Consider the following 12,293-nt stretch of genomic DNA (forward strand, 5'->3'; position numbering starts at 1 on the left):
TGACAGGAAGTGAGTTGGAGAGAGAGTTGGGGTGGGAACCAGAAAGGACCACGGGGCGGGAATCGAACCCGGGTCGCCGGCGTACGGTGCAGGTGCCCCAGCCAGTTGCACCAAAGCTGGGGTCAAAATGTTTGATTCTTTTTAATGTTGTCATCAGTTAACTTCATTCAACTGCGCTTGTATGTAGGCTATGCCATTCAGTAGTGGACATTCGCAAATTGCGGTAGGGGGCGGAGAAAGGCTCAGATTACCCAATGAAGTGAAGGTTTGATAAATACGACGTACACTAGGGTATCACAGTGTTTGCTATATATCTGCGGTTAGTCGCATGGTGCTGATGATGCTCGCATATGTACGTACATCTGGCCCTGAATATTTGCAAAAATCCCGATGTAAATGGAAAAGTGTTTTCCAAGACTCAAAAGTGCTTGTCCCTAGGAGAAGAAGTACGAACCTTTATTTTAACTAACTACGTAGAAAACATTATGAATTGCATTCACACATATCAGCAGCCTTTTAACTGCGTTAAAACGGCAAGGGTTCCCAAAGAGACAGGCACTCACACTACCAAGACAATCTTAAAGTAACAGTAACTCAACTTAAATCTACACCCGGGAATCGTTGACCAAAATGTTGACAGGAAAAAAACTTTGACAACTCCTATATGGTGGTCATGATAATCAAACATGTCTTAAAGTTAAGTTCATAAAGTAACTTTCTTTCTATTTATTTGATTCCCAATCAATATACACTGGTAAGAATTGATTTACATTGTTAATGTGGACATAAACACAAGTCTTGTAATGCAAAATCATAGAATGATTTATTGATAAAACATGCAATTAATTGTGATTAACTATATAAATTCAGTGATTAATTGCAAAGTCAAGTCAAGTCTTTACAGAATGTTGAATGCAATAGAAAGAAAAGAAAAAGAAGCAAAAAGCAAACAAAATGACATGCATTTTGAATTCAGTCTACACACAGGATAGTCTACACCATGAGTTCAAGTTGGTCACACTTCCTCATTTGTATATTTTGTCGTCTGTACTGTACATTGTACAGATATACATGTACATCTGATAAGTACGGAACCCTGGAGGGGTCATTGCAAGATATTTTTTGGTGAACATCCAGAAAACATGCGCTCATTTTACTATGCGCATTTTATTAAATCGTGGCCATATTTTACTAAATAGTGTGCTCATTTTACTAAATTGTGCTCTCATTTTAATTTTTGTAAAATAATTTATAACACACCTCAAATGCATTAACACATAAGAAATTAGCCAGTTTTGAGCAGAAAGTATAGACATTTCTGTGAAAATGTAGCAGAGTAAAGTAAAAAGTTGTCATAAAAAAAAAAATATTCAAGTAATGTCCAGATACCTGAAAATGGTACTTAAATGCAATTCTTAGTATGTGTACTTTGTTTCTTCCCACCTCTGCCTGAAGGTCCATTTCAACCTTGATTCCCATTGCTTGGGCGCCCAGCTGCCAAGACAAATACAATATTACACCACATCCAAAAAAGCACACACAGAAGTACACATACTTCATCTATCACCAATAATTGATAACACATTCACACCTAGACACCCAACTCTCGCTTGCACATACACACATCCAGCAGACACGCATTAAGATAAGGTCATAAACACAACTACTAAACACTCACACATCTAAATTCATGATGTGGGTATGTTACCATTCTCTCTCCAGGGGCGCAGGTCAAAGGGTGGGATGTCCTCACAGCGTGTGTACCCAGAGCCACGTGGGCGGAACTCGAAGGGGTTCTCAGGGACGTCAGTGATGCCGGTGTTGTCGCAGATGACACGAGACAGAGTCGCGTTCCGCAGAGACTCGCGCTGGGCTTCAGTGAATACACCGTCATTCTTCCACCACAGCCTGACGCACACACGCATGCACAGTTATACATATTGCAGTAATATGCAGTTCTCCTCAAGAATCAAAACAAAGATTTGCCGGTGTATGAGAATGAAGAAAGTATGTGTGATTGTGTGTGTGTGTGTGTGTGAGTGCTGACCTGTCACCCTGGCGGATTTTCTGGAACTGTCTGGCAATGATGCAGGCAAACAGTGGTCCCACGCGGCCTCCGTCCACGAAAGGCTCGGCCACTCCGCCCAGCCACACGTCGATGTTGTCCACGGTGCCGTAGAGGTCCAGCAGGTCACTGGCCAGCGCGGTGTTGTTCATGACCACGGCTAGCTCGTCCAGCGTGCTAGGCTGGGACAAGCCACAGAAGCCACGCCAGCTATTGTAGCCTGTGAAGAGAGACGGACGGTCTTACAGTGAAGCTACACCAGGCGCGTAACTGAAGCGGCAACAATTAGCTGTCACTATTATTAATGGAAGTAGCTACACCAGACGTGATAGCGGCGCGTACATTCGAAAAAAATAGACCATTCATTTAAAATGAATTTTACGCATCGAGAACGGAACACTTCAGTTACGCGCCTGGTGTAGCTCATACCTTAGATTATCCACTCATGTCTCAGGACGCCACTCTCTGCACTGCCAACAGCAGCTCTAGTTGACCATCTACAGTCTGATATTGTTAAATACTATATTACTAATAATAATATTACTAATTACTACTATTTAATTTATTCTTTAAAGTTGAGCTGGCTCTTGAGCATAATACATTTCATTACTGGTAAATAATTTTATGAGTACATCACAATAAACTTGAACTTAAACTGAACATACTACTTAGTGATTTAGCATACAGAAATATCCATCACCACAACCATGACTATCAATGTATTGTGAATGTCATGAGCAATGTAGAATGGAAGAGGGATACGTATAAGGGAGAGCACATACCAGGGAGGCCATGGTCGCGTCCCCTCTGCATGTTCAGAGCAGCCAAGTCCAGCGCCACGTGCCCCAGGAACTCGAAGAGGCGCTCACGCAGTTCATCGTGCATCATGGTGTCCTGTGTGTTGAGCTTTGCCTGACGGCCCACCAGACCACGAATCACTGGGTCGATGCCACCTACAGGCAGACACAGGAAGTTTATATTTGAGAATATTAGCTGGCTTTAAGGAAATATTGGTTTGTCAATAAAGACAACATTCAAATGGAAAGACAAAGGAGTTGAAAAAGAGATTATTTACTTGTTAAATGCGTTTACCTATTTAGCATTACGTGATATGATCATGTACTGATGTTAATCCAAAAACACTAAATCAGAATAGACTAAATTTAATCATATTCCCAGGCCTGATATGTTAAGATTCATTGGTCCAGGTTCGGTGGCGATATAGGTAGCGGGTGGCCACGTCAAGTCGGGGATTCTGAAATGGGCAAGACCTCTCCGGCGAAGTTAAATTGAATAAATTAATCACATGCAACCAGTGTTAAATTCTGATCTATCTAGCTATCTTTTACCCTGTCGGCAAAATACACTGTCAAACTCGTACCCATTTTCTCTTTTGAGCTTTTCCTAACTGTGGGACCCAGCTGAGAAGTTGTACCATGATGCGTGCATATTGGCAGATCTATGTCCTGCTCTCTCACCCTCAAAAACCAGCCTCCAGGGCGTAAAAAAGTTGTTGTGGAGCAGCACGGTGGGCCACTGTGGATGCTCCTGATAGGTCTCGTTCAGGCGGAACATAAAGGGCTGAATGGCCAGATGGGCAAAGCGGTAGGCTGCGGTGGCAAACACATTTGCGATTGACGGGTCCACATTCTCATCATAACCAGGATATTGGCCAAGCTGAGGCCCGTTAAGGATATCTGGGCCAATAATATGTAACAAGTAGTCACGGAACGTGATCACCTGTAAGAAAAGGGACAAGCTCAGCATTGATACGACATATCACAGTAACATGCTGTCTGTTTTTATAGTTTCAGCAGTTATCATATAAACATCAAGCATGCATAGGTTTAGTAACTATAACATTGTGCATTCATGTTCTTACACTTGCATAAACACACACACACACACACAAACACAGACCTGGAAGTAGCCACCCATAATCTTGCGTGCCTCCTGAAAGATGGTCTCTCCACTCCAGTGGGGGTTAAGTCGGGCCAGAGCACGTGCCAAGCGGTTGTGTTCACGCATCATCATGGTGTGCATAGAGGCCAGCCCAATGTTCTCGTCAACACGTTCATCCCCTATACAATCAGAGGCATAAATACATTAACATACACACATTTTTGTTTTACATTGCATCGATATTATATCACAAATAGCATAGCATATGGAATAACATTGAATAACCATAAATACTACCTTTACATACAAATGCAAAAATAACCATAACATTTTTAGTAAAAATAAAAAAATCAGTGTTGACCAAAACACACGCGGAAATCCGTACCAGCCAGGAAGCAGGGCACCTCATTAGCTTTGCGAACCCCAGTGATAGCCTTACGGTTGCGACACAGGTCCTTGACACGAGAGAAGGGCAGCAGCTCACGTCCATTATCTGTGAATTCATTGTTCACCTCCAGCAGGCCGCTGTTAGCGGTGAGGTTGCGCAGGTCGAGCGCCAGCTTTTCGTCTGAACCGTACACCTGCCCTACGTCCAGGAAGGCCGTCAGGGTGTTCAGCTGCTCCCGCACGGTGGCATCTCCAAAAATATGACCGTTGTCGCCAGTCCCACAAGCCGGAGCGGAACGGAAGAAAGGGATGCACTTATCAGACCTTCGGGCAAAGCGAGGGTCATTGCGAGGAACCTGTATGTTTAAAAAATATGTAGGAGTGATGTACTTTCTCATTGACATATGTTTATGTTTTTAACTTTTAAACTATCACCATGCCTGACAAAAGCAGCATGCTAATAGGCCTACTGACAGAATTACGGTATGTCGGGATATTCCGAGTGCAAACTTACATCAATGGGGAAGCATGGCTCTGTACGTTCACAGCTCTCGTCACAGTTGATGCCGCCATTGAAGGAGCGGATGCTCGGAGAGTGAGGTGTGAAGGTGAGGTCATGGTCCGTCCACTGGCCGAAGATGGTGATCAGATGTGTGTAAAGAGAGTCACTCACGACATCCTCGTTGCGTGTGCGAAGGATGCGGTTTGAAACGAGCCTCACCTATGAGAATACACAGGCAGAAAAGGTCATAAAATCAAAGGAGAGCAGGCAAGCTGGAATGCGTGATCGTTCATGCATTGTGTTTGTTTACAAAGTTGGTTTACATGTATATGTACATGTTAACTTATCATTAAAGGAATAGCAAAAACTCGTTAGCGTGGAAGTGAGAAGGGCATATTATTTCGCCGCTACAAAACGCTATTTTTATACCTCTTCTACAGTTCCAAACAACATTACACTTACGTGGTAGTGAGTAGAGGTTCCCTAAAGCCAAACCGAAGTGGTCGGATAGAGAGTCCAGAATGAATTTCATCAAGCCAGTACCTTTCCGGAAATGTTGCCATCTTTGCTGCCATCTTTAGGGGAAAGTCCGTAGGAGTCGATTGCCAAGTGTGTGAGTAACACGCTCTGGAAATTCACAATTTCATCGCCGTTTTAAAAAAAAAAACCATAGTCCAGTATTTCTTTTGAAATTGAAATGAACTTGTATGGACTGGACTATGTTTTTTTTTTATTTTTTAAACGGCGACGAACTGTAGAAGAGGTATAAAAATACCGTTTTGTAGCGGTGAAATAATATGCCCTTCTCACTTCCACGCTAACGAGTTTTGACTAAAAACGGTAAAATCGAACTTTCTCAAAACACATCCGAATGACATGATTTTGATGTCAACTCAACGTATGTACTCCCAATCATCCGTAAATTGATCTAAAGTGCATTTTACTCCGGATAATTCCTTTAATTGATCAATTGGGTGTTTAGGCTGTTGGCCAAAACTGGCTGTTGATATCCATTGCAGACATGCACAAGAGCATGTACATACACACACAAGTGCATTGCATTGCCACCCCCCCAACCCAACCCCCGCCCCCACACACACACACACACACTAAACATACCAGTGGCAGCCGGGCACCATTGCGCCGGTCCTTGGGGTCCCAGCCCTGTGGTAGGGAGATGCTATCTTGATACTCAGCTGGAAGCCAACGCGCAAAGGGCGTTGCAGCAGAGCCACGGCGGGGGAAATTTCTATGAGAGCACACGCACACACACGCACACACACACACGCACACACACCCACACTGTGAATTCACTCTTTTATTGTTGTATTTGAGTCAGTAACTAAGAAAACAACACCCAGTCCTTCATTGTTTTCAGCTAAATCCCTCTCTGTGCATGTGTGCATTACCTGTTGTTACAGACACTTGTAGCTGTGCGGTACTGGTCTAGGTCAGGTATGTTCTTGCATTTAGGTTCACGTACACGGGCAGCACAACCACTCAGACGAGCGATTGTATTCAGCTCCTGTCTGCTGATCAAATCTACCACAAACACAGAAGTATAATGCATTGGTATGTTTGTGTATTTCACTTATCTACTGTCACTTATCTACTTATCTTTATCTGTATACAAACTATGTAGAGTTTGTGTGCTTGAATGTGTGTGTGTGTGTTTGTGTGTGTTGGAGTGTGTGTGTATACCTGTAGCATTGAGTGAGCGCTTGTGGATGTGGTGTCTTTCGTTCAGGAGGTGGAGAGTGTATTCCAGGTAGTCTGCTGATCTCACAGCAGAGCGCGCATCTCGGGACGGCTGCTTCACCAAACGCAGGAGGTCAGATGGATTAGTTGCACCCCTCCTCACACGCCTCAGAGTCCTGCACACACAAAACACACACACACACACACATTGAATAGAATCAATGTGTTTTGGACACACTAATACACATTTCAGTGCTCAAATATGCACAGTGAAGTCCCTCACTTACTCAGCACGAGAGTAAGTGTAGGCATCATCAATGACTTTTTTGGCATCGCTGATGGCTCTCAGTACAGCATTACTGCTCAAGGTCTCTGTAAGGGATAATAAACACACACACACACACACACAAACATACACAAATCAATATTTTATAATAGTTAAGTACATATATTGTTTTGGTTTTGCATTGTTCTGAATTTTCACTATACACAAAGGTTTTACAAATTGTACAAACTACATTTCAAATGTACCATAAAAATTGTAACATTATAACTATCTGGAATATACTGTATAATCCATGACATCATCAGAGATAATATGTGTATGGTTCTTAGCAGATGCATTTTGTCCAAACCAATAGCAAACAATAAAAAAAATGGAAATGTGATTTGATATTTCAAAATGAGAGAAAATTGAAGAGTCATATTTTGCTCACCTGCAGTTACCTGTCCAAGCACGCACACACACAGCCCCACAGCCAGAATACACAGCAAACGCGCCATTTCTGCAACACACACACACATAAAGTAATTAAAAGGATCAGCGTAAGATGGTAAGACAGGTGGTGGTAGCGTAGTGGTTAAGAAGATGGGCTAGTGTATATTAGCCTGAAAAGTTGTGGGTTCAATTCCCGGCTTCCACCGTTGTGCCCTTGAGCAAGGCACTTAACCCCCAGTTGCTCTGGGCAGAATGGCCCTTGTTATATAATTGACATATAAGTCGCTTTGAATAGAAGTGTGCTTATATATAATATGAAAAAGATCTGGCAGTGTGCCGAAAGACCTACGGCATTGGACCATTAAACCACACAATGATCCACAGCCAAACAAGGCAAGACATGGTTAACAGAGAACAATATCAACGTTTTAGAGTGGCCCAGCCAGAGTCCAGACCTCAACCCGTCAAAAAAGTGAGCACAAGGCCAGAGTGATGGCAAAGAATTGTTCCTGCCTCAAAACCCGGACTGCTGCTAAAAAAGTGCAGTCTAGAATCGTTGTGGAGACATAGGTTTGATAGGTATTATAAGAACCATTTTGAGAGCTGTGAATGCAAATAAAGATGTTTCCACACTGAGAAAAAAGCTTACGAAAACGCAAAATTCACTGGCAACCTTGTGCATGTTGGACGATTCCAAGGGGCCCCCAGAGAGCCCCGCCCCCAATAATACTATATAAATAAATTATCTACCAGTGCCCTTGCAGACACATAATGCAAGTAAGCATTAAGTGCCCAACTTTGTGACACTGCCAAGGGGGGTCACATCAATGCTAATTGAGAAAGTAGTACATTTTGCATTGCACCCAAGAAGAAGTATGTCTACTCTCTAAAATGTCCATTTAAATAAGGGTCTTCTCCTCAATGGCAATCCTGACAATACTCTGAAAATCCCTTACACAGTCATTTTGCTCATCAGTTGTTCTATGTTACACATCCAAAAAAGCAATAAAACACTGTCAAGTTGAAACTACTAAACAAAAAACAGTGTAATAGGTTGACTTTTTTTAAATCAGACTATTTTTTTACGTTGTGTTAACTCATGAAACTTAGTAGAAATTATATTACTTATTTTCATAAGTTGAAGTAACTTAAGGAAAGAGTTGATGATTCTTCATGTGAACTTATCATTTGATGACTTAACTTGAATATTTGAGTTCTTCACTGTCAAGTTGAAAATACTCAAAAAATAGGTTGACTTTTTTAGTAAAATCAGACATTTTTTTTACAGTGTTGGGATTATTGCAGTGATACAGATAATTACATATCTAAGTTGAGTCAACTGAATTTTACAAGTGCAAGATACAAAAAAGTGAAGTGAAGCACACACTAATCCCGGCACAGTGAGCTGCCTGCAACAACAGCGGCCCTCGGGGAGCAGTGAGGGATTAGGTGCCTTGCTCAAGGGCACTTCAGCCGTGCCTACTGGTTGGGGTTCGAACCGGCAACCCTCCGTTTACAAGTCCGAAGCGCTAACCAGTAGGCCACGGCTGCCCCTTTAGCCATGTGGCCATTTATTCTAAAGTGTAATGTTATTTTCAGATTATCCTCTGACAATCCAGTCTCCTGGGAGATAGAATAGAATATTGATATAACAATGTACAATTTCAGTCAACACCACAACTGTCCACAACACGCCACAATTGTCCGCAGTCTGCAATTTCAACTGTCCATTAACAAAGTAATTTTGCTACACAACACCTAACGGCCCTTACAATTAGACTTGGACTTATACTAATTCCCACCACTAACTAACGACAAAAGCAAATGCACTTAACTAAAGAACAGTATTTTCCATCAGCATGCATGCAGCAACCATTGCCATGTTTAATGTGTAGCCTGCAGCTCTTACCTCTGGCAGGTTGCTCCAACTCAAGGATACCTCTGTCTGCAGATGTGTGCCGCATTTAAAGCAAAACATGTGGCCACGCCTCTAAGCATCATCAGTCTGGTCATGGTTTCCATACTATCTGAAATGTGTGCAGTATAGTTCAAGACTAGCTCAACTAATCTCTGCTGGGCCTGACTTAATAGGTGTAGAACAAGGATGGGCAACTTTGATGATAGAGAGGGCCATAAATATTGTCTTGTCACTGTCAGAGGGCCAGATGTGACCGCGCACATCCACCACTGGGATATCAGGAATGAGGAGTATTAAATATATATACAGTATGTCTTTACGGTTTATTAAACCAACATGCATTAATATCATTACAATAAGCTTCGGACTTGTAACCGGAGGGTTGCCGGTTCGAACCCCGACCAGTAGGCATGGCTGAAGTGCCCTTGAGCAAGGCACCTAACCCCTCACTGCTCCCCGAGCGCCGTTTAGAAATGGTTTAATACTATTGTAGATCATTTACTTATTTAATGGAGTCAGATTAATTGTTTGCTTTGTTCTACAATATTCACAAATCTAATGCATCTTACTGTCCCATAAAGTTTGGACACACATGAACCTGACCTGTCAGGTATTTTCCATCATTGGTAACATTTTCACGGTCACTCGAGGATAACAATAAAGTGCATGGCAAACAAAACAATAGGGGATGCTCCATTCAGCATTAGTAAACAACCCCAGCAAGTCTGGCAAGTTCTGAAATGAAGATATGGAAACAGCTGATGCGTTGAGGAAGTGTCTCTTCAAACATCAAGACAATGAATGAGTCATGCAAGAGGGATGTGCTTCAGTGAATAGCAGACCATTGTTATACACATAGGCAGTAAAAGATATGGACAGTCATCACATAGACGTCAGAAGAGATGAGTGAATCAAATTTCAACTGTTTCCTGTTGGTCGACGTGGTTTAATGCGCAGCCTCAGACTACATAGGCTGACTTGTGCAACTCTTGTGATAGCTGTGCCAAGAAAATGTGATTCTCAGTCTGTCACAGAGAGAGAGAGAGAAAGGATAACGTTAACCGTGATTAAAATGGGCTGAGACTGAGTTAATGTAGGCCCTTACTTTGTTACCACAATTACTTATACAGTCTACATTTACTTCTCTTAAATGTCCTAATTGTTCGAAGATAAATGTGATTTCATATAAACAGCACTTGCCACATTCATAGCCTGTCAATCCATGAAAACGTCGCTGCAATGTTCTGGTCCGATGATTTCGTGGATTTTCCCAATGGATTTTCCGTCTGCTATTTTTTACTGTCTATGGCTTTTCCCTTGAATATCATTCACACGCTTCCCCCCAGATTGCCTGCACTTTCTTATCCATAGAATATTTTTAATTTGCTACTGTGCGATGCTAAGTCGCATGCTCAGTTACACTTTACTTGACAGTGTCGACATAAGAGTGACATGACACTGTCATCAACGTGTCATAAACAAGTCATAAACGTTTATGACATAACGCTTCTGTTATTAGGTGACCTTCAGTTTTTGTCATAACAAGTTAGGGTTAGGTTAAGGTTAGGGTTGGGGTTAGGATTAGTAGGCTAGTGACAAATGGTCAGAAAGGGCTTTAGTTTTTGAGATACCCCTACCGGAGGTAGAACTAAACCCAACAATGTTTTTCCTCATCTCTAAGGTCTCCCATATATGAAATGGATTCTTGGCTAAAAATATTTTACTGCTAAGATTGTTAAATTAACAGATATTGTTATACACCCCAAAACCAAAAAAGGACTAAAATATAGCCTGTCCGTATTGGAGTTAAGGCATATAAATTAGTGCAGATCAATTACACAAGCTCTGAGACCTTTGAAACTTGGCATGTTTATAGTCAGGAAGTTGCTTTACCTACTACAAAAGACTGGATGTGAATATCTTGATGTATGGAATGAGTAGAGACATGTAAACATACACCTAAAATAAGCGGACATGCAAAAAATTAATATTTATGCAAAATGTTTTCATTTACTTTGTGGCTGCTTTGCCAGGGATTATCATAGAAACACATATGATGGCTTGTTGGAAAGGTGGGGTTGTACTGAATCCAACAATACCAAATATGTAAATATAGTATGACAAATTAGGGTGTTCTGTCACTCAATGTATGAGGTGTCCAAAATGAAAGAAAACAGAACACTGGCAAAATACAGTCTCAAGTCCAAATCACATTATCAGTGGTGAGAAGAATGTTGACAAATTCATTGTTACTGCAAGGTAAGTGCTGATCTATATCTACATTTAATAATGATACATTTCATATGAAACACAGATCCAATTGAATCAGGTTAACATTGGAATGAAACACCTTTATTAAAATATTTACATTCACTTGAATTTTGTTTTGGTCAAGTCATTACTGAATAATGGAAAACTAGATGTACCACAGAGCGGTACAAAATATGACCGCCGCCCAGTCCAGCACATTTTTTCCACAAAAAGAAATCACGCTGAAAGGCCTATATGATTCTAACTGTCTCACTAAATTGCATTATCCACACTCAATTCTCACTGGTATCTGCTAGACAACAAGTACCAAAACATGATTAGTTCATAGATTTCACATGTAAAATTCATTTTATACAACCCCACCTCCATCTTGCCTGTTCATAATTATGAGAAATTCTTGATTGTTTGTGTTATGTTTATGTTATGTGTGTGGGTGTGTGGGTGTGTGTGTGTGTGTGTGTGTGTGTGTGCGTGCTTGTGTGTGTGCCTGCGTATGTGCCTGTGCATGGAAGCGTACATATGTCTACTGTGTGAGTATGTGTCATACGCAGTGCCGGCCCAAGCCTTTTGGGGGCCCTAAGCAGAATTTGATTTGGGGGCCCCCTCCCACAACGCAGTCACCTGTGCTTGGTGATAATTGACAACTTCACACTATAATGTCATATTATAAATTAATACAGTGAGGTTATGTATTAATACAGCGACTGATTATGAACTACTGTCCCCCTGGACACAGATGCATAAGGACCCTCTCCCCCTACCCTCTTTGTGCAAATGTGGGTACAAACGTGTGTGTGTGTGTGTGTGTGTGTGTGTGGGGGGTGGGTGGTGG

At 41.8% G+C, this 12,293-nt stretch overlaps 1 protein-coding gene across 1 annotated transcript; it reads right to left on the bottom strand.

The window, feature by feature from the left end:
• Positions 1-798: 798 nt before the first annotated feature.
• LOC143132452 (eosinophil peroxidase-like) lies at positions 799-9,195 on the bottom strand. The gene is made up of 14 exons (XM_076291997.1): positions 9,182-9,195; positions 7,271-7,339; positions 6,842-6,926; positions 6,558-6,730; positions 6,266-6,398; positions 5,976-6,105; positions 4,869-5,075; positions 4,353-4,710; positions 3,986-4,146; positions 3,544-3,805; positions 2,848-3,018; positions 2,048-2,285; positions 1,709-1,908; positions 799-1,494 (listed from the first exon to the last, which is right to left on the bottom strand). The coding sequence occupies exons 2-14, from the start codon at positions 7,335-7,337 to the stop codon at positions 1,463-1,465; spliced, it is 2,217 nt and encodes a 738-aa protein (XP_076148112.1). The 5' UTR covers positions 7,338-7,339; positions 9,182-9,195; the 3' UTR covers positions 799-1,462.
• Between the last annotated feature and the right edge of the window lie 3,098 nt (positions 9,196-12,293).

This window comes from Alosa pseudoharengus, unplaced genomic scaffold (genome assembly GCF_046254945.1).
Source record: "Alosa pseudoharengus isolate Yale_2024_CS ecotype anadromous, Long Island Sound unplaced genomic scaffold, YU_APseudo_1.1 YU_APseudo_1.1_scf_19, whole genome shotgun sequence".
NCBI classification, from domain to species: Eukaryota; Metazoa; Chordata; class Actinopteri; order Clupeiformes; family Clupeidae; genus Alosa; species Alosa pseudoharengus.